We start from the raw sequence: 24,204 nt of genomic DNA, 5'->3' as shown, positions 1-24,204 counted from the left end.
CTCTTCCCCGGCGCAGCGTTTTAGTATTCCCGAGAATACGTGACTGGGGAGGCAAAACGACGGCGTTAGTTTCATCCCATCAACTGCACGTCAACGGGCGGGTGGCGGATAAAAATAAAAATAAAAACAACAATGACGACTTATCAACCGATCTTAATTAATCCCGTTCTTCCGGATCCAATGTCAGGACGCCAAAAAAAAAAAAACGTACTTGAAGTTATTTTATTAGAACACATAAAAGCATCACAACAACAATATACAAATTCTTAAGTCGTCTTTAAAACGGAAAAAACACATTTGCACATGCAACAACAGGGTTCAGGACAATGAGGAACCGAGGCTGGATTCACACTGCGCGCTTTCGGCGACAATTCCGATTTGTGGCGCAACTCAGAAACGCATCATGACGGTGCAAATGGAAAAACAAATGCAGGGAATCGGATTGTACGTATCGACACGTACCAATGCGAGTGCCGTGTAAACGCACAGATCAGCTTGCCGCCATTGAAACACACCAATTGGTATATATCACTTAAAATATCAATGGTTCAAACCGAAAATACCGCAATCTATGATATCAAAACAATATGTCCATGTCATCTTATACCCTTCCCTTAACAACAATCTTGACAAACTTGACTGAAAAGTGCGCACATCCATGCACATGTGACAGACTCTCTGTAAACTTAGAGATGTTAGTCTTCACTTTAACACTTTCATAATAACCTATTACATTCTAATCTTGTGACATCTTAAAAGTGTTATAGAAAAGGCAGCAAATATGTAAATAGGTGACTTTTTCCAATTCACACGAAATTACACATAATTTGATAATCTGCTGCAGTATAGTGCCAACTACTGCCAAGGAGGACTTAAAGTCAGATTGTTTTTGCCTCAAGTATCTTGGCTTCCATGAGTACCAACTTATCTTAACCTCCTGACTACCAGCAATTCAAATTTGTCCACTGTAGTGGACCTATTTTAAACCTGAATATCTCCCACCCAGTGCATGTGATTGAACAAACTCCTTTTGTGTTCTATAGAGGGCATCCAGAGCTTTCCAATGATACCAAATGTGTAGTGGTGGGGCTTTCCTACCTTTGATTGCACATAAAAGAAAATGGCTTCCCTCAGCGCAAGCAATTTTTAGGGAAGAGGAAAAGTAAGTGTATAACACATTTTATTGAACAAATTTGGGTTTTAAATGTTTGCATGTTTTCTAGAAGACTCTTAAGAACACAAAGTATTGTTTGAATTACATTAACTGTATTTGAGCCTAGCATTTAAGTTTTTAAAAATGTCCTCTGTAGTGGACACATCATAGATTAAAAATAACTTCTTTTTTTTTTCAAAAATGTCTTTTGCAGTATTTCAGTTACTTCACAAGGATTGGGGAATATCAAAATAAACATGATTGGACAATATTTTTTTCCCTGGTAGTCAGGAGGATATAATAACGGTATTGGACCTGGTAAAATGCATTTTGAAGGTATTTTATCCAATAGGTGTGTGCCCACCAATAATTATGCAAAATAATTGCAGAGTAATGTGGCGGTTACCCTCATTGAAATCAATATCGGGGATGAGCTAGACTTGATCAGCTAAACACTAATATTTTTATTTATGAGTTACTTGCTGGTTGATGCTTGTAAAGTTGCAATTTGGGCGCAATGCGGGTTGTTTCGTCGGCCTCTACCAAATATAAGTCACTTGAAATGTACATGGAAATAGTGCCCCAAAAAACATGGGCTTGAAATCGGAATTGTACTCTTTTGACCCGCAGTGTGAATCCAGCCTTATTGGATCATTTTTGGGGGATGAGAGTGGAGAGCGTCGCTCACCCCCCACCCACAAACCCCTGCAGCTCCAGAACAACACCTGATATGTTCAATATGTATAAGTGTACTTTCATTGGTGTCAAACGGGAAAGGGTTAAATGACGATGCCGGCGCTGACATCAATCTTTTTTTTTTTCTTATTCTTTTGAACACACCTCCAACTTCCTCCATCAGGATCTCTCCAGTGAAATAAATGCTTAGCTTTTTTTTTTTTTTTTTTTTTTTTAAAGTGCAACTCGCCACACAAGACAATGTGCCCTGTACTGCAGCGAGTCATCACAAATCTAAAGAAAAAAAAAGGCAGAGGGGAAAAAAAAAAAGCCATTCTTGCCTCATCGAGACAAAAAAAAAAAAGTTGATGCTGAAATGGCTTCCGGATGATTTCTGGGAAGTGAAAAAAAGAGATATGGGGGAGGAAAGAAGGTTGAATAATTATTGCTCCAGAGTAAAGTGTGTTGCGTTTCTCATCAATCCGCCTCCCCTGCCGTGGGGACGGCTTGTGTGTGGTTCCAAAAAGATTGTCCTTTTTCCAGTCCTTTCTTTACACGAGCTCGGCGGCGGCCCATTCCCGCCCGGCCGCCAACACTGAAAACACATTCATAAGACACCAAAAATATACATTATGATACTGTCAAAAGGTACAATAATTACACCGAAAAGAAACAACACCCAGTATGTTTTTGTCAACTCTTCCGTCGCCGTTATGTCCACTTTGTATTCCGTCCTCCGGTCCACGTTGTGTGTGTGTCGTGAGTGCGCGTGTGTGCGTTTCGGGGTGGGTGGGGGTGGTGGGGGGGCGCTTTGGGTCACGTGCTCCGAGCAGACGGTCCGTGGTCGATCGGGACCTCCTGCCGGGTGATGGACGACGGCGGCTGGCTGGCTGTCTCTAGAAGAACCACCGGAACGCTTCGCCATTAGTGACCGGCGTCCTCTGCGGGGGAGACACAAGGCGGGGATGCATGTTACTCACGTGTTAAAAGCAAAACAAAGGAAGATTTTATGATTAGTATGATTTTACTCCAGGGCTTCGCCAACATCTGGTGTTTGTACAACCACACAGAGTTAAGCATACATACTAACAATCGGGATAAATTGAAACATGTGCTCTCCCCTTTTGCTAAAAGTGAGCAAAGGTTCGAATATTGGTTGTCTCGAAATTAATTATCATGTGGGGGGGAAGGGGCGGACACTGGCATCTGAGAGGATTCAGGACTGACGAGGAAATTCCGTTTGACGGGCTTTAAATTGCACATTCAAAAAATAAATAAAAACTTCAGACCAACTAGACTAAGTGCAATTTCTTGAGAAATTGCGTGGGAATGCTGAAAGCACTTTGAGAGATAAATTATGAAATTATAACCTCCTGATTACTGGACAATGCACTTTGCACAACTGTGCCACCGAGCAGTATCAGACACCTGGTAATGATGATAAGTTATATGTAGGGAAGTGGGCGTGGAAAGTGAAAAAGTTCAGTGCCTGTGCCATTGAAAATGAATGGGGGAAAAGTTGATATTAAATGTTAAATTGTGCAAATACTGTAAGCAATGTGGAATCAGACGATATATACCCTGAGAGGCGTGAATTTTTTTAAGCTAAAATTTGAACAATGTCAATTGGAAGTATTATGTGGGAGTTGTTAGGTGGCAAAAAAAGAAGTGTGGAGAATAAAAATCACAATAACATATGTGGGAATGCTTCAGCATTCCCACAATAACAGTATTATGGTAACACTTCCACAGATGGGAGCTAGCTCTGGCTGTAATTCACATGTTTACTGTTGTTTATCATCCATAATTAATCGGTTATCGGAATTTTATCCTGCCCAATATCGGAATCGGCCATGACCTAAAAAAAAAAAAAATAATCCATATCTGTCGGGCCCACGTTTTTAGTACCGAGGCTAACACAAACATTGTCTGGGCTGGTCGAAATTTCCACGCAACGTTGCTTTAAATGTCTCCTTCCTAAACAGGAAGTCACGACGACAAGGCCGGCGATGAATAAAAGCACTTAGTAAAAAATGTCAAAAACCCAGGGGGCCACTTTAGGCGGCGACAAGCACCAAAGCGAGCAAAGCGTTTCATCAGAGATCCAGCCAAGGTGATTACATCCACGCCCCACCTACACCCCCAAATAATCACCACGCCGCATGAAATATTCCATTCCAATTCCCAGGAAGCAACAATGAGGCATTTAATTACTGCGCGCTGCAGCCGCAGTGAGGGGGAACAGTGCATCATTTCAATTTGAGCCGGCGCCAACAGAAAGCTCCACGGCAGAGTGGCAGCCTCTCCTTTCCCAAACTCATTTAGAAGTCAGAGACATAAAATAGCGAAGCCTCCCACCAATCCCCATGACCAATTAGCGCTCTTTTTATTTTTTCTGCCCCCCCTCGCTCTCGTTTTTTTCCCTCCCTGCTGTTGAGTGGGAGGAAATGGTGCATAATCACAACTAAAATCACTTTAGCCTGAGTGGAGGGCAATTTTGCATTTTAATGCCCAGTGGCTTCTTAAAGGCATACTGATGAGCGCGTGCTCCTCCACGGACGGACAGCACGTAAAAACAAGACAACGGCGTGTGGCCCCGTCACTCCAACTTTGTGTTGGTCGCACACATTAAGACGCGTATGACTTATTTGTGAAAGAGAACCACTTAGCGTGTTTTTGTGCTACAACAAACAACTCCCGCGTGTTTAATGGCCGCCCTGACGCGGCGGGGCGCCATCATCGCCAATTCAAAAAAGTCACAAACCGACCAAGTGAGAGAAAAAAATAAAATACATGATCACACGCTTTTGAAGGCGGAACAACATCTCACGTCATCTCACCACCTAATTGCATGGACGCCATAATGGATGCCTCTTGGAAACAATTAAGACATGCTAAAATGATACATGATGGATGCTAAATAAAAACCTAGCTGATAAGAGACGCAGAATGCCAAAAATTATGATTTGCTAAGGTTGAGCACAATTAGGGGATGAAATACAAAACATAAAATAACTGCAAACCAGCAAATGATTTTCAAATAAACCACATCTTATATCTTTTCTTTTAAGGACATCAATCAATAGGTTGTCTTCTATTTCAGAAAGTAAACAAAACAAGCGCAACTTTGAAAATTGATCATTATGCTTGAAAAAGACCAATAGCATTTGTCACTTCTATTGGTAAAAATACTGAATTGATAAAACTTCTTGTCCCTTCTCCCTAAGCCCAAAATGAAACCTGACAGTCTGACCATATTTTTTCATGTTGGATGACCGTTTAATGACCATGTTTAATGATAAAGATCATTATGATATTAATTGAAGCCGCTTGACACACCTAGTTGAGAGATAACCATTCAATAAATATAATTTTCCTTTGACTCCAAATTTAAACTTAAATTTATGCGAGCAAGAGCCAAAACAAAAGTAATTAAATTTTTTTTTAAATATTTTCAACATTTCAACAAACAACGATTCTCTAACTGTGTTCATGACAATTGACTTATCATATAGATATTCAAAATGTTACACAATCGAAAGTAAAACCTCTTCCAGTTGTGTCACATTGGTAAGTCAACATGCTAACTGCTAACATCAAGATAGGAACAACATTGGTCGAATATTAGAATGTATGATATTTAGGTACTGATGAAAAAACAACACAATTTTAGTGTTTACTCTAATAATTCAGTTTTTCATATTGTGTTCAAAATGCTTCACAATCTAAAATGAAACGTTTTCACTTCCATGTCACATCGGTACATCATGCTAACTGCTAACATGAAGCGAGGAAAACCACGTGTTAAATATTAGCATCTCTGCTGACATTTACCATTTTAAAACAGCACAAAAGCACAACATAAATGGATTTACTCGGTTACAGCAACACGAAAACATTTAGAACACGTTCAAACGAGAATTTATAATGGGTCAACATTGAAGATTTCGATGTTAGAGATGATGCGCAGTTGAGTAGTTTGCACGGTGGTGTAAGAATACGTTGCGACACGTCACGCTGAGAAACTGCCATATTTTCAGTTTTTCCTTTTATCGCTTTATATATACAACCCCAAAGTGTTTATATTAATATTTTATAATTATGACTTTGCATTAGCAGTGATCGCGTGTGCACATGTGCAATGGGACATTTTGGTCTCGAGTGTGATGCTCTTTTAAGCGTGACGCTCTTTAAGAGCTGATGGAGAGCAAGGAGAGGTGAGAATGTTTGTGTCAATCCATATCCTCACATTGATCAGTCGCCGGCGGAAGTGCGGCGGGCCAGAGGCGATAATGACCCTGATCTGGGCGCTCGGCATGTCTTCGTTTTGTTAACTTTTGGCCATATCGATCTGCTGAGGCTCGAGCGGCCGCTGGGAATCGCACGCCGTGGCCTGCCTCGCCTTGCGACGCCAGGAAGGAGGAAGGCTCAATTAGCACACTTTGCCTGAGACAGAGGCCAGAGAGCGGGAAAAGCGGCTCATACGGGACCATCCGTTTTCTGCAGCGCTTATATTAGGGTTGCGGGTGAGCTGATTTTGAATGAAAGGCGGGGCACAGTCTGGACTGGTCACCAGCCAAAACGCTACCATTCACACCTGTAGACATTTTGGAGCACAAGATTCAAATCCAACTGCCACATCACAGTATGTGGCCCACTAAAGCAAGTAAAGTGTGTCAACTTCATATTTGATGATAAATGGGTTTGTTCTTTCCATTTTAGCAGAAAATCTGACTAAATTTGGATTTATTATGATTATTTTACTTTTAATAGACATTCCAAGCATCTTTTTCACCAAAGCCCTTTGGAAGATAAAATGCACAATAGAAGTTTACTTAATATTGGCATGCCATGATTTTCCATGGGTTCTCATTTTATTTGGTTGTGGACAATATACAACACAAATTAATGACAGCAAATTGTGCATACAGTGGTACCTTAACGCATGAAAAAATAACACCACCACAATTCTTCTGCTATGCATTTTTAAGAAAAAATACATAAAAATCACTACATCTTGGACCCACACTATTCGTGGGGGATACGGACTGGGACGGCCAGCATACAGCGAAAATCCATGTCTGATTGACGGCTATCGAAATGCATTGGGGAAAAAAATATTAAAACATTTTTTAACCCGCAAAAATGTTTTTTTTTTTTTTTTTAAAGGGCTGAAAACTGAAGAAAAGAAAACCTAACCCCGGCCACAAGAATTTAAATATTGGGGGAACTGGGGGGAACTGGGGGGAACCCCCCCCCCCCCGTCTATATGCAATCCAACCGTGAGTTTGCGAGGGTGTCAAAGTTCAATTATTGTGTGCATTGCAGTTTTTGTGTTTTACATGTATGTCTTTAAAACTCGACTGCCACAAAAAAAAACAAAAAAAAAGTGCCAACCGATTTCGAACATTTTAACTCATCTTTCAAGGCAAAAAGAATATTTTTTGCCTTTACTACATATATATAATGTGGGTACTAAAACATCACATTCCATTCATCGTAATTTTACTAATCGTTATTAAACGTCTTTGTCAGTCAAAGAGTTTTAAGGGGTGTGGCCTAGCGAGGGCCGACACGAATTGGATTGTATAAATATTTCGAGTGGCCTATTCTCATTTTGTATTTCTGCGTTTGTCCCTTTCAATTAACACCTCAAAGTGCATTTTGCGCCTGTGGCTCTCCTTGCCCACTTGCAAGCACATTATAGTACCTTAATTGCCTTTACAGTGTTTGTGAAGCTTGTAACAACAGCAGCAGCAGCAAAAATCAATCGAGCAACGGCTCATATTTTAGGGCACAATGAGTTTGTCAACCCCCCCTCATTTAGTCTTCTCTATTAACCTAAACGCATGTTTCGGGGATATGGGAGGAATCCAGATGACTGGGAGAAAACCTCACGAAAGCACAGAGACAACATGCAAAAGGAACAAAGGAAGACTGTGGCTGGGATTCTAACCCAGAACCTCAGAATTGTGAAGCAGACAAGCTAAAAACTCCAAAATAGGATTTAAAAAAAAAAAAGGGAGGAATTCGCCAGAGACGAAACAGGCAAGGGCAAAGAACAGGAAGGGTCGACGCGGGCGCGACACCCCGAGGTTTCACCTCGAATCAAGACGGCGTGGCAGCAGCTCAGCCCCTCGTGAACGCGGCGGCGTGTGCAGCGGAGCATACATAACAAGGCGGCTGCGACCGCACGCGCAGCGGGAAGACAATTTCCCGCTCCGGCGGCGAAGTATCGACGGGCCAAGCGACGTCTCTCGACCTCAAATGAAGCGCACGTCCACGGTAGACGGCGCATTCTAAATGCCAGCTTGCAGTGATAAAGACGAGGAAAGAAAAAAAAAAAAAAATGACACGTGGCGGAAGAATTTGCCGCTGATTGCGGCTTAAGGTCTCTGGACAGCCATGACACCCTGTGATCCTGACTGAATCTGGCAGGTGGGGCTGCATTGCCAGCTGATTGAAGCCCGGTGGAAAGGAAGGAACAACTTGAATGGGAAAAGTCAAAGTCAAGCCACGTTTTAAACCAGGTCTGACCACCGCAGGGGGGTGCAGGCAGGACGGCTCATTTATGGTCTTTGTTATACTCGTACCTTCATTGATGTGGATTTTGGTCCTGGAATCTTTTGGCTACTGATCCAACCTCCAGAATTCCAATAATCTGTTCCAACCTCACAAAAAACACATTTTTTGGTAGTATGTTTCGTTTTTTTTTATATGGATAAATTGCACTGTATCGAAACAATAACAGTATTTGATGAATCGGAATAAAAAATGGTTTCAATTTCCATCCTTTTTTGTTGATCTTTCTTTTCCAAATTAAGTTCGTAAATGTTTTATTTGGATTCAACACAAATATATCACGGATGGACTACAGAAATCAGACCATTTACTGTTGAGCGGAAGAAATTCTGAGGATTTGAACAATTGTAAATTAAAGAAGGTCTCCAAAGGATTAATCAATTATCCAACTATCTATAAATCTGATCATCGATAGAATAACTGCTGCACCTCTATAACAGAAAAATTCTCTTTCACGTTAAACCGGTAATTTTTTTTTCTCGCGACACTCATTTTTAATTTTCTCCGATTTTAATACTTTCATGTCGTCTCAGCAATTTGTTTTTCTATCTTAGGATCCGCGGTTAGAAAAAATACATTTGTCAAAAAAAAAAAAAAAAGTACAAAAAACGAAAAAAAGACATCAATTAATTGCATGCTAACCAATGTGAACTGACAGTGGCCGGATGTTAACTAATTTGCAGCCACTATCTAGCAGTGGAGCACCTGAACCTCACAGATTACTAACTGGCAATACACACAAAAAGAAATGACTGCATAATGGCTTGTACGTCGAATAACTCGTAAATTGGGCCACTCATGAGTGAAAGTACCACTACCATTTCCAGAAACGATGGATACCAATGCGTGTGCAGATTCTCAGTCATCCAGGTCATTTGTTGAATTGAGGCAACTTGACTCTTTTTTTTTTTTTTTGTTGAAGACGTTTCCCATCTGGGTCTGAAGTGAAAAATCAATAAAGCACGAGTCCGCATATAAAAGACGACCCTTCAGTTGAGAACTGAAGAAGCCTTTTTGGATGAAATGTGAAATGTCTAACATCCAAGACGTTGCCTCAATTCAGCGTTTGCAAATCACCATGATATGGATGATGGAAAATCGGTGCGTTTTCGGGCATGTTGACGCCTCCCAAAAAGACGATTAATTAGCTGAAAAAATACAAACATATTCCTATTCCGAGAGGGTCTTTAGACTGCCGGGGGCATGGGCCTCACAGACCAACACCAGCAGCTACAATTTTTCCTCACGTCTTCTATAATTAATACTGCTACGAATGATGCCGTGTTTAAAACTTACTCTTCATATTTGTGGAGATTTTGTTTATCTTTTTTTTTTTTTTTTCCAATGGAAGGATATGGGGTCATGTTTAGACTAGGGATGTAACTATATCCAAACATCATAATACGATATCGCGATACGAAGGTCACGATACAATAATTATCACGATATTGTGTGTGTGTGTGGGGGTGTGTGTGTGTGTGTGTGTGTTGGGGGGGTTGGTTGGCGATATTTAAATAAGATCACAATATTGTTAAAAAAAAAAGAGCTCATACTAAAAAAAAAAGCACAATATTGTGCTTTTGTACATAACAGCAATGCATATAAACCACCTACATTCTCTAATAACAATATTGAGAGACTTACTTGCTAAGGCAAGCACACATTGATCGTTTCACAAGCAAATTAGGTTCCCCTTCATCTGACAATCAGCATAGATTTTGAAACATAGAAGGCCAAAACATCCCGAATTTAAATTAAATTTCACTAATAAAGTAGCCACTAGAGGGTGCTAGAACTGCACAAATGGAAAACAACCTGACTTTTTTTTTTTTTTTAACAGACATGTTCCTTTTAAATATTGTGAACAAGATGACGATGATACTGTGGCAGTTTTAATATCACAATATAACAATATTGTCCTTATCGTTACGATATTGACATATCGGGGGGCGAAATGAGCTTTAACATGCCAATAAATTACAGAAGCTAAATGTGACAGTATGTGTAAATAAACAATAAAAGCAGAATAGACAGTATACAGAGGGACCTCAGTTGATGTTGATGTTCCATTCTTGGGTTGGTGACTTTGGCGTGTGCCATTATCCCTCACTAACTAGTAATGTATTTAGTAAAATCATATTTACAATTAATATCGAAATGAAAAACACTAGTAGGACATAAATGGGAGCGGCATAAACCGTGGACCCCTTGTATTTGTGAATGCGGCAAAAAAAAAAAAAAGTGTTTCAAATTTTATGCCTTATTAGGCTTGTTAAATGCTAAGTTGGGTAAAGGAACCATCTGTTGTGGTCCCAAATGGCGAGATGGAGAGTAAAGCCAATTTTCCACCAAGCGGTACAGTTCAGTTCAGTCCACAAAAGAACGGTTCTTGTCTCAATTTGAGGCAGAAGCGCTTCTGTTCGCACAGATATATTGTGACTAAAAGGTGAACATGACGGTTTAGAATACAAAACTTAGAGGAGTGTAATTTGTTTTGTGACCAGAATTGTAACTTGTTCATTCGTACCAATTCCAATTGAAACGGTTTTGTTTTAGCCTGGGGGGCGTGGCCAACAAGTGGCATCAGCAGCTGGATTCAGTTTGGCCAGCTCCTTGCGAGCATTGTCATTTTCAATCGGTCTGTTTGTGCCATTCAATAGAAGTACATTGGCAATTGTGACTCTCCTTGCCCACATGTGAGGGCATGGCAATGCCTAAGTGCTCTATTTCTTTCATCATCTTTAAGATTTGCAAAACTGAATCTCACTTGAACCTCAAATCTCAGACGGTTCGTAGCGCTGAAAACTTGTACGTTGGAACGCTTATAAGTCAAGGTACCTTTGTATTAATAAAGGCCACATAATTTTTTGGGGGGCTGCTTGGGGGTGGCAATTGGGCTATCTAGGGTAGAGCTCAGTCCATATCCCCTGCAAGGTTTTATGGTATTGTATTGAGCTGAAAGCAGGTGCACATGTATCCGAGGATAAGCTCAAGCCACCCCCACCCCCCAAATAATAAAAAAAAGTCACGAAGGGTCCACGAGCCTGCCCCCCGGTCTACCCCGCAGCCTTGGAGTCACGCTGAGCCGCGGCCAGAGATAAACCACTCAAGACGATGAGGGCGATAATGGCAGACGCCGCCGCGCCTCAGAATTCAATCAGCGCCGGCACGTCAGCGTGGATGAATGTAAAAGTGAAATATGCTCGCCGGCGCGCGCGCTAAAAGACGCCACGCGGGGCTTCTGGGAGGAACAACAACAGGCGAGGGGGAGGACGGCGAGCGGGGGTGGCGGTGGGGGGGGGAAGCGAGCGAAAAATGAAAATGATGTGTCTCTTCTTCTGGCGGCACAACCCCAGCGGCATCCCGAGCAGACCGATTTTAAGCGCAGACTGCGAATAAATTACCCTTTTGAACTTGGGGTGATTGCAAATGTGCCCCGCATTCTCCCGAGACATGTCTGGCACTAACCCCCTGCTCTCGGCTCCCCGGTGATCGAATGATAGGAATGCAATCATTGGGAAACTTTTAATTTAGCGGAATTATTTGTTTGAGCCGACCACTCGCTTTTCCGACCTGAAAAGTGTGTCCATGGTAGGAGAGAAGGGAAGATTTCCCTTAAAAGCAGACACATCTAGCAGCAGAAATATTTTTCTCACTCTAGTTCTGCAATGCCAAAAAAAAGCCAAAGTCGGAGACTTTAACACCGTCAAGCCCAGTTGCCTGCGGCATCTGGAAGCAGTCACTCCATTTAAATACACACGTGTAAACGTTGGAAAATTTTGGTGGCCCCACTTGGCCAAAGCAAAGACAAATGGAGACTTTTAAATGGACAGTGGTATGACGCGCCAAGGTGGAGCTAAGATGGATCCAAAATGTTGCACCCAAGGTGACTGGTCCTTAAAATTAGGCACCACTTTACAAAATCTGGCAAACATGATGGCTGCTCCCTAATTTTTATTTTATTTTATCTCAGTGTGATCGGTTTCCAAATTTTACCCCCAGGGTGAACCGTCAAAGGATTATAATTTGGCACCCAGTGTGACTGGTCCACACTACGTTTAGCACCCAATGACTCTGGTCCACATTTTTAACCTCACTAAATTTTATCAAAAGGTAACGATGCCCAAAATTCTGCACCCAAGGCAGCAGGACCCTAAAAAAATTTGCACCCCATGGTGACCGTACCACAAGATTTTGCACCCAAGGTGATGATCTCCAGATTTCACAACTAGATCCCTGAAATTTTGCACCCAGTAGGACCAACCTCTAAAATCTTACACTTATTGTGGCCCAAACATTTGTACCTACAATGGTTGCTCCATAAGATTTTGCACCCAGAAACACTGGTCCCCGCTCAAGTTTAAACAATTTTGCATTATCAATTAATTCTGCTCCTTAATTTTTATTGTTTTTTTGACCCCAATGGTTACTGCTCTCTAAGTTTTGTCCACATGGTGACTGCTCCCTAAAATTTGCCAGCCAGTTTTACAAATCCCTTTACATTTTTTCCCAGTTTTGGTTACAGGTCCTCCAAAACTTACATCCAGGATGTCAACTCCCTAATTTTTTTGTAGTGATAGACCGATTATCGGCCAGGCCGATTATCGGTACTGATATTTGGCATTTTGACAAATATGGGCATTGGCCGTTTTTTTGACTCTGAAGGCCGATAAAGCTGGTATCTCGCTGAGTAGCGAATACTAGAAAACGTGGCAATTTTGCAAAGATCTTTTGAAACATTTTATGAACCCGAACAAAAATCCCAAATGAGCTACATTCTCATGCATTTGTCACTCGGTGAGATGCAGAGAACTTTTCATGTATGGATCTATTTAAATTTCCAATTTATATAAAATAGGAAGTCCCTACACTTTTTAATTAAATAAATCAATCAAGAAATTATGTTGAAATTTTATTAAAAAATATATATTTACAGTATAAATCTTTAACGATCTATTGACTTGCTTTTTAGTTATTTTATTTGTTTAATTTTTGTTTAATTTGGCCTAAAACATGCTAATGACCCCGAAAGCACCTTGAAATTTTGTTATAATTTTTTAAACAATTCTGTCATTTTAGTTAAAAAAAAAAAACTAGTTTGTTTTTTTCCATTTTACTGCAAATGAACATCGTCTTGAAATAACGGTTATCGGCCTCCTTGAGTACTAATATTCTGTATCGGTATCGGTCTTGAAAATACCATACCCAGAGTGTCCAATGCCCCAAATAAATTTCACCCGGAGTGACTACAATGAAAAATTTTGCACTCAGGGTCCTGCAAACCTCATCCAAATTTTGCACCCATGTCACCAAAATGTTGGATCCAGGATGACCGATCCCAAAAATTTACTACCACGAATAATTGTCATAGTTTTCTCCATATAAGGTACATATTGACTAAGAAAATATAGAATAGAAATCAGTTTATGGGTTGCAGCAAATTTCTCACCACGGTTGCCTTTGCTTACTTGAACCACAAATTCTGAAACCAGAACAGGTGATGACACCATGCACTGAAATCAGCGCCGCAGTTAAGGCTCGCTCGCGTTTTAAAACTCCATAATAATCATGAGAGCGGAGCTGGGGATCATTTTCATCACGCTCAAGTAGGGAGGCAGCACATATTCATGGGGGTACGGCTAAGAAAGTAGCGGCGAGTGGGAGTTTCAGCGGTGCAGTCGGCCTTAACTGATGGGTTATATATTGCCTGTCACTTTATTCGGCGGGGATATTGGGGCGTTGCCAAGCTCAAACCTGGAAGGTACAGCAATCCATCACCTGTGCCGCAGGCTGAGGAAGAGGGGGGTGAAATCTCATCTCCAAGCTTGTAGCCAATATTCCCGCTAACCCAATGCCATTTATAAAAGGTAGCTCTTGCCAAGGCCGCCATGACGGACGCGGCGCTCATCTATTCGTCTACATGCCAATGACCCCGGGCCTGCACTGTTGAGTAAGAAGACGCAACGACTCAAAGTATCATCCGCATTCATGGTAACTCCGATTAATCCCGATACGAATTTATAAATCGATTGTTGCGATTTTTTTATTCAAATTTAGAAAATACTATTCAGTAAACTTGTGCATGTACACTGTAAGATTTGTCTGAAAAGGTATTATTTATGTATCTGAAACTTCAGTCTTATAACTGTGAGCCACTGTATTTAACAAACTGGTTGTAACCTTTTTCATGTTTGAACAGCATTGAAATAAAATATTATATATATATATATATATATGTATATATATGAAGTGAAAAAAAAAAAAATATATATATATATATGAAGTGAAAAAAATAAAAAATAAAAAATATATATATATATATATATATATATATATATAATTATTATTTGTTGCCAAAATGCTGAGAGAACATGATATCAAAGCTTGATCATTTCAGAAACAGGGACGTGACGACTCATTCTTCACCGCTTGCAGCTTTATGTATTACTATTTTTCGCTTTGTCAGGGGTAGGGAAACTAATTTGAGAGCTTGACTAACATGGTCGCATTTAAGTGAGACAGCACGAGCCATTTCTTTCAGCCTACACCTGCTGACAATATGTGCATTTCAAAACCTGTCCTGTACTTAACTGTCATGGAACACAAACATAATCGCTCGCATTGTCGCGTGATCGCAAGCCACCGCAAACGGTTTTACGCCAAGGTCCACCCTTGCGCCAAGCGTCTGTTTAGGAGCAAATCACGCTAAGTGTATTGCGGCTGTTTGTGAGTAATGAGGAATTTGGGAGTTTTTTTTGCTGACTCGGCTCATGCGCCGAGGTGGTGAGGGGGGGAGTGAGGGGGGGAGGAGGAGGAGGGGAAGGGTGAGATGTATGATGGTGTGCTTAAGAGCTGCGAGAGGCGGAGTGGTCACAAGGGGGAGATTAGGCTTGGGGAAACGGCGGGCAGGGGGAGGGTTGGAGGGCAGTGGAGGAAAACCAAATCCATCTCCATCTCCGAAACATCCTAAAGCAGATTACTAAATTCAGTGGGGGGGGGGGGGAGCAGGCAAGCCCGAGATGAACGAAGGAAAAAGCAATTAGCCTCGATGCAATTCCAGCAGCGTCCTCTGACTTGATTTTCTGACCTTCGCAAAGACTCTTGCCAAAATATTGCCGACGTGCAGATGGACCATATGGCGACGAGCTGCCAGAAGGCCGAGCTCAGCGCGCCGCCGCTCGCTAACAGCCAATGTAATTACAGTGACGTCAGTGTCAGACACGGATTTTATAAGCCACGCGTAGGATTGGATGTGCATATAACAACGGCGTCAAGCAGTGGTCCCCAACCACTGCTCCATTTATCTGGTACTCGGCCGCACAGATATATCAAATATAGATAATTTGCCCACAAATATTTTTACAATAGCCTTTTTATTTGATCATTTATGACCATGTATGAAACATCAACATTAGTAGATTTAACACCTTAGCTGTTCACAATGGGTACTCCTACAAGCCTCTGGCCAATAGTTTTCAGAGTGGATTCAGGTTCAAATTTCCCGCCTTCTGTCAGCGGATGTGATGTCATGTGCGCATTGTGTACGTGAAGAAGGCGGTGTGTAGTTTCATTTTTAGGCCACAGGTGGCAATTGCGATTTGAAATTAAATTTTCTGTGGTCAGTAGCTTTAAAGGCGGGGTCTTCCGTTTTCACTCAGGAAAATGCACTATATAAATACAGGATCTATACCCATGAACTCCTTCTCAATCTACACCTCTGAGTTTCTGTTAATGTGTGGTGGTGATTTTTTCCTAAACCCCAAGCCTGTATTTTGTCATTTTGTGTTTTCCTGAGTGAAAATAGGAGACCCCGCCTTTAAGGAAAATGCTATATTGGTATATTGGGATTAAAAAAAAAAAAAAAAAAAAGGTTTTCATTTTGTATATATAGGAGCTTATATGCCCCAAATGTACGTTCTCATTCGGGTAGGAATGAGGAATGTTCGTTAGAAATTCCCCCCACCACTCAATCATGAATGTTTGCCGGTCCAATGGAGCACTTATGTCTGAAAACGTTCCAACAGGTTGGAACTACTTCACGCAATGAACCTTAGGCAAAACATAATATATATATATATATATATACACACATTTTCCACTCACGTTGATATCGTATTATTCAACTTAATGAGCTTGTGATTGGCTTCAGTGGAGGTGATGGCAGCTGCAGTAAAATCCATATATAGCACTTCTCGATTTCTATGAGGTTTACAGAAGAGTTGTTTGGTTTTGTAATGGAAACGTATCATCGAACAATTGTCGTGATAAACAATCTGCCAGTAGGCGTAGCTCTAATTTTGTCTAGATTGCGCTTGTTGGCTTTTGTGCTTGGACTCATTATTCTATATTAGAAATAGCTTTGGCCTGGCCACAAAAACATTGACTATTTTTTATTTTTTTGGCAAATAAGAGTGGATAGAAATCTGTGGATACGCAAATTCGCCGGCAATCAGGGGTTCGCCCTATATGGACTACATGTAAACGCATCTGTTCCCCACTACGGACACAGCCGATTCGCTGATGTCAGGGCAGATGTTCTCCATCAGCAGCTAAAGGCGAAACACCTGCTGGATACATGACATCACCAGCTGAGGTGTAGCCACAAGATCCGCCTGCTTGTCATGTGCCTCAGTAGGAGTTTACCATTAAAATCTCGGGGATATTTGCCAGCTTGGCTCGGGGAGCCGGGGACGCTAATGTGCGTGCGTCTAATTCCAAACATCACAGGGGAAGGCATGGGGAATGTCATTTCTGGGAGACGGGCTCGCAGACACCACGACGCTTCAATTTGTCACGCGAGGAAAATCCCTTCCCACACAGATGGGAGCCTGGGCCCGACGCGCCCTTGGGTCAGAGGCAGCCGTCTGCAGTCAAGATCACCTTCCAGTCGGCGCCCGCCTCCATTTCAATTAGCTTTATATAAGCACCCTTGTCCAAGAGGGGGCATCTCGGGCGAGGCTGCTCGGAAAGCTAATTCCACCGAGAGAAAACCTAATAAGGCAGACGCCGACACGTTCGCCTAACAGGTGAGATTTTAAAAGAAAGAAAACACAGCAAAAGGGAAGCGTGATGAGGTGACAGTCAGGGCAAGCAAGAGTTTCTCTATCAGAAGCACTGACCTACATTGACTCAATTCAAATATTTGTTCCATGAAATTGTATTAATTCATTCCCAGCAGTCTATTCTGCTTTTCTCTTGGCTGCACTGCTTTCAGCCCATGTGGATACTGATTTTTTCTTTTTTTTTGTCCAATCAGATTTCAGTCTACAAGTTGCCATGTCAATCTAATCTGTCCATGGCCATTATACAACAAACCAGGGGTGCCGAAGTCTGGTCCTCGAGAGCCCCTCTCCAGCCTGTTTTCCATGTTTCCAACGCGCGCCAAGAAGACGATCTAACTTAACTATCTAGAGGAAGTAAAAGTCGTAACGAGGTTTCCGTAGGTGAACCCGCGGAAAGATCATGACCAGGGACACCTGATTCATGATCATGGTCGTTACCAGGTTTCTGCAAAGGGGTCACCAACGTGGTGCCCATAGGCACCAGGTAGCCCTCAAGGACCAATTTTTTTTTTTTTAGCTCACCAGTATGATGTTCTAGAAATGTTCCAAAAGCGTATTGCATTCACTTCTGGAGTATGTTCTGGAATATTTTATATATATTTTTTCCATTTTTTTTTCATATTTTTTTCTATTTCTTGGATTATTCTTTGTTTTTGGTAATCTTTTCTCTGTCATAAGATATATTTCTCTTTTTTTCCTTTCTTTTTTTTCTCTTGAAGAAAAAAAAGAGAAAAAAAGAAGAAAAAAAAAGGGAAAAAAAATCTGAAAAAGAGAAAATTATTCCCCCCCAATCAATCAATCAATCAATCAATCAATCAATCAATCAATACATAAATTGCCAAAAACAGAAAACAAAAATCAGAACAAAGGGGAAAAAAAGATTCTATGAAAAAAAAACAATTTGATAAATAGAAACAAAATAAATAAATTTAAAAAAGTGTAAAAAAAAAAAAAAAAAAAAAAAAAAAAAAAAGATTTTTTCCCCCCCAAGTGAATGCAATACACTTCTGTGTATAAGGGATCATTTGAAAATGTAAACAATGGATGAATTTTATAGAAATAAAGTGTTGCATATTGGTACAGTATTCTTCTGTTTCCGAATTGTGGAAAAAAAATAGTAACATAATCAGTGTCTTCATAGAAATAAATGCCATTAATAACTAGAGCCGTCATGAACGAAGCTTTTTAAAATTGATTAATCGAGTAATTGCCCCACTTCCGGTTCAAGGAACAAATTTTTGTACCAACCAATTTTTGTGGTCGACTTCGCCGATTGTCTTTTCTAGCCATAATAATAATAATAATAATAATAATAATCTATAAAACGGGTATTCTTTACACCAATCAGTTGCCAAAAAGCAGCTCTTGGCTTCAAAAACGTTGGTGATCCCTGACTTAAACTATATTAGCATTGTAACAGTTTTTATGCCAAACCAATTTTCAGATTTGTCCTCACAGGGCCAGAGCATTAGCACTCGATGACATCAGCATATTTTATGTCCTCAGATTGGCTGGTCAAAGCAAGCCAAGTTTGAGCACCAAAACAAGTAAACAGCAATCTATACACTAATAATCAGCATCTCATGTGATATGATATATTTTATTTCAATATTTTTGTCATGTTATTAGTTAAATATTGATTCTGAACCAATTTAAAGGATGCACAAGGCACAATTGCGTGCTGTTTTATATATATATATATATATATATATATATATATATTTTTTTTTTTAACAGTACTGATGGTTTCTATAATTGCTACGTGATGGATTTAGTTGGCTAAATCCCTACTGGAGGCCTAGGTACCAAATGCACGGTCTACCACTGCGAGGTCAGGACATCAATTCTGAGCGCACAAAGGTGGAAAGACATCCCGGACATGTGTTGGATGTTTTGATACCTGAGGGATCCGCTATGGAAATCCCCAATTTCCCAGCCAAGTCGCAGGCCTTTGAACAGCGAACGAGTGCAGCGAGAAGCCGCGTGGGTGTAACGAAGCTCACAGCGAGGCAACGCACCGCAACTTCTGTGAAATGGTAAATTGAAATGCAAAGCAGGAGCGGGGCCGCCTTGTTTGGAGCAGATTTCTCAGCATCTGTGTGGGAGCCCTGAAACTCAGAGGGTCTTTACGCGCAACGCCGCATATTTACTGTAAATCAACATAATATTTAGGTTAGGCTTAGTGACGACAAACAGCTGAAGTGGAATCGTTATCAGCACTCAATTGGGACGTGGTGAAAATAAATCTCCTCTCTCTCCCAATTAAAATTCAATTCAAGCAGAAGTTGGAATAATAGTTCAACTATAGATTTTGCAGTTGTCTTGCGTTATAGAAATATGAGGGAAGTTTTCTCCAAAAACATGATAAAAAAACAGTATTGCAGTTAAAATTTTTGTAATTATCATTACTGAATTAAGTGTTTCTAAGCATTGTAGTCTGTTGGTGTCACCCATCTTGTGTGTGGCAGAACAAGAAATCAAAAACGGAGAAAGACGATAAAATCGTAGAAGTCACCGAGAAAGAAGTGACAATTTTGTTATAATCAATAATGGTGTTCTACTAATATTGCTGTATTCTGTCTCCCAATTTTGTCATATTTTTATATATATTTTTTAAATCAAGGTATTTTTTGTATAATTTATTTTTTTGTTCAATATTTTATATTTACCAATATTTATTTATTTTTTTTAAATAAAAAATAGCTATAACATTGTTTAATTTGTATTTATCCACAATAATTTTTACAATAACTTTATCCTTAATATGAGGTCATGTTTTTGCAATAAAAGTTGTGATTTTATTATTTTAATAACTTTTCTGAATATTTTCATAGTATTTGTTTTCCTAATAATATTTGTATGTCATGTGTCCTTAAATGTAAGCAAGTCCAAAACATTTTCTTTCTTGACTTGTAGCAACCAGTTCAGTACTGTACTATTTTTTTTTTAATATATTTTTTCCCTGATACTAGTCTATATTTTCCACTATTTTTAGCAGTAGCATTTTAAAATTTATTGTATTTATTGTTATATTTTGAATATTATTGCTATGGCTGTCAGAGTGTGAAAGTGTACCCGATGTTACGACGTGCCACTAAAATAAGCATTTTCATGTTTTTAATTTTATGTTATTTCATTTTATTTTTGTATTGCTTAGTCTTTCATTATGTAAGTGGACTTTATGCTTTGACTTTGACCAACGCATTTCTTTCATAAATACTGTCAAAATACTGATGACCGTGATTGTTTTGGTCTTACAATGGTAATATGAAATGCTCGTTCCGTTTCAACTTCATTAAATACCCAATAAAGTCAGAGGAATACGAGTCACTAGTCCCACAATGGCATCAACTAGATGTTAAGTTATTTAAAAGATAATGGCAGATGATTTCCAGTTAGCTCACACTGGCAGATTGAATTGTGATCCATTTAAAAAGTGGAGGAACTGTCTAGAATACAAACATGGGGAATTTTAAAAACAAACCAGGCTACACTATATCGTTTAGTCCCTTTTCTAATCACAAACAGTGCAGGAAGACCCATTAAGGTGAACTGGTTACAAAGTAGTCATTCTAAATGGGGTAAAAGTCAGCCATTTTGTATTTAAAGTAAGATAACCTAATGAGAATGTATTTAATTTAACCCATAAAGACACAATAACATGAGGACAGCTGCTACAACAAATTGAAAAGCTTCCCAAAGTAGAGAGAGAGAGAAACAGGGATTAAACTAATCTATAAAGAGTGATTAGAAGAATTTCCACCTGTGGCAACAGTCTTTTTCCTCCCTGCAAATTTCTGCATATTTGCTCCTGATTTTGAAACACTTTATTCCACCGGAATGAGAATTTTCATTATTCCATTCCAGTGTCAACCTATTATCATAATAAAACTTTAGATAGTTTTACAGGCAATATTTATGTTTAAAATCAGAGCCCTCAACTTTGGTGTCACTCTCGTATGACGTCCCAAAAACTAAGAAGAAAAAACACCCAGAATATGCGCCAATCAACTCCGATATTCAATAGAAAAAAACTGTTGTTAATTATCAAAACATTTCAAAATAATACATTTTAAAGTTGTAACTGTAATACAGCAATGCGGTGAAACCGTGTGATTTTTTTTTTTTGCTCAAGGTTGTCAAACCGTCAGAATCTGATACTGGCCCACGTCTAATTACAACAATAAAACACTCTTAACTTTTAATGACGACATCGTTAACATTAACGGTGTCACAAATATAAAACGAAGTTAATCACTTGGGTGTAAGGGTAAAGGGTACCAAAATAAATTGAACTGATTCAATGACTTTTAAAATGAAATGAAAAAAATGCTAGCAATAAGTCTGATAAATAAAAGTCACAAATAAAACAACATATAAACACATACAAACAATGAAAAAAACAACAACTAATTTTTAAACACTAATGTAGTCAACTAGACTAAGTGCAATTTCTGGAGAAATTGCGTGGGAATGCTGAAAGCTGAATGCTAATATTTGAATGCATGTGGAATGCTTATGAAGTAAAATGAGAGATAAATTATGACATTACAACCTCCTGGTTACTGGACAATGCGCTTTACCAACTGTGCCACCAAGCAGTATCAAATACTGTAAGTAATGTGGAATCAGATAAATACCCCGGGAGGCATGATTTTTTTTAAGCTAGTTCAAATTTGAACAATGTAAATTGGAAGTATTATGTGAGAGTTGTTAGGCGGCAAAAAGTGTGCAGAATAAAAATCACAATAACATGTGGGAATGCTTCAGCATTCCCACAATTACTCATTTGTTTTTACATTTTGCATGAGGGCTCAGATTAAGAAAAACAAAACAAAAAACAGCCCCTAAACAAAAAAAAAGAAAAGAAGTGACAATCCAGCTAGTACCTGCTAGTAGCTAACATTAGCAGTCTATGCTACTTTTGAGGCAGCAGTAGCTAACGCAGCAGTAGCTAACACAGAGGTAAGATAAGAATCCCCTTCCAGTGCTGAGTCATTCCACGTCATCAGAATGGGGGTAAACACGGTCCCAGTTGGACTGAAATCATACACCGCTCAAGCAAACATCTTTTGACGAGCGACAACAAACTGTGAACGTCTCAATAGTTCATCAGCAGTGGGAGACAAAGGAGGGGGGGAGGAAGGGAAATATCCACCTGATGATTAACCATCGTAAATCCTACCCATTGCCCGGGGGTCACAGCCCCACTTCACACCTCAGTGACACTCTCTAACCTCGGGCTTTCTGTCAGGGGTGTGGGAGAAGTGGGGGAAGGGTAGAAAAAAAAACAACCTTGAAATATCTTTCTGGGCATGGTGTCAGATGCTTGCCATGAAATATTCATAATGTGCGAGCAGAGCCACAATAGAGGAGGTGGCGGCATGCGAGGATTTGACTTGCAGAAATGGAGACGCTAAAAAAAAAGAAAAAAAAGAACCCACATTGGCCGATTTATATCGCCGTATCCGGCTGTCACTCACAGGTTTCACTTTCACCTCAGCAAGCGTCTGCAAACGCACTCCCTGCGTTCATGGCGTCGTCCTTTGAACCAACAAACTCACTCAGCACTCGAATACATTCAGGAAAGCCTGTTCGGTTACGAAATAACGGAATTAGAAAGCAACAAAACACCTTTACCAGAGGATTTTCTTGAATTATTTTACTAGGCGATTTTATTTTTTTAAATGCTTAAATAAGGTTGGAGGCTATAGGCACACTGATGTTGGTTGAGGCGATAGGAGAATTTTCTGTTCATCTAAAAGGATGTTTGAGGTGAGGCATTTATTCATCCAAATAAAAATTGAGACTGTTTTTAAAGAGATGTTTATTTGGAAAGAGGTGCTTATTTTTCCCAAGAAAACTTGGTGACAGACAAAATTTTTTTGTGGTAGGCATTTATTTGAGGTAGGCATCCATTTTAAACAAATGCTTCAGTAGGTTGGATGACTGGGATGCTGATGGCCACTGATTGCGTAACAGGAGAAAAGTCCTGTTATTTTTAAATTAGGTGTTTATTTGGGGAGAGGCGTTTATTTGTCCTAATGACAAATTGTGACAAAGAAATCACAAGTTAAAGAAATGTGCTAGGACTACAACAGAAAATAATGGAATTATAAATCACAAATCTTTACTATGGCATTTCCTTGAACTGTTTTACTAGGCATCTATTTGAGGGAGGTGTCAATTTTGAAAACTACTTGCGTAAGGATGGAATACAAGCATGTTGATGTCTGCAGACTAGGAAATGGGAGACTTTCCTTTTTATACCCCTGAGTGTAGTTGATTTTTAAATTTATTTAGGAAGAGGAGTTTATTTTCTGTAAGCAATATTAAGACAGGCCACTACAGTCGGAATTACTGGAAGTATAAATCATCGCTAGGGTATTTCCTTCATTTGTTATACTTTCCATCCATTTGAGGGAGCCTCTAGTTTGTAAAATTGCTTTGTTAAAATTGCTCATATGGGAGAATTTGGTATTTTTATCCATGAGTGTTGGCATTTTTAAAAGTATGTCTTCATTTGGGAGAGGCACTTATTTTCAGGAAGCAACTGAGGACAGAGATTCAAGCTTGGAATGCTACCACAGTGGAAACTTGGTATAACAGACGCCAATTTAACAGAGTTCAGATTTAACTGACAAAATGCCCCTTTGCACAGTAGTTGCACAAAGTCTGTTAGTTCCAGTATTGGCCACTGTTATTTATGTGGCAGAATCAACGGACAAAGAA

The 24,204-nt window shown here is 39.8% G+C and overlaps 1 protein-coding gene across 4 annotated transcripts in view; it reads right to left on the bottom strand.

The window, feature by feature from the left end:
- Positions 1-208: 208 nt before the first annotated feature.
- The window catches only part of cxxc4 (CXXC finger 4), a 41,627-nt gene continuing 17,631 nt past the window's right edge, over positions 209-24,204 (bottom strand). For all 4 annotated transcript variants that reach the window (XM_077524588.1, XM_077524592.1, XM_077524589.1 and 1 more), the window contains one exon: positions 209-2,769. In XM_077524588.1, coding sequence (XP_077380714.1) covers positions 2,725-2,769 — 45 coding nt within the window. In that variant the 3' untranslated portion in view covers positions 209-2,724. The remainder of the gene's footprint in view (positions 2,770-24,204) is intronic.

This window comes from Festucalex cinctus, chromosome 6, assembly GCF_051991245.1.
Source record: "Festucalex cinctus isolate MCC-2025b chromosome 6, RoL_Fcin_1.0, whole genome shotgun sequence".
Classification (NCBI taxonomy): domain Eukaryota; kingdom Metazoa; phylum Chordata; class Actinopteri; order Syngnathiformes; family Syngnathidae; genus Festucalex; species Festucalex cinctus.
The sequence above is the reverse complement of the archived record's forward strand: the minus strand, read 5'-3'. Positions and strand labels throughout refer to the sequence as shown.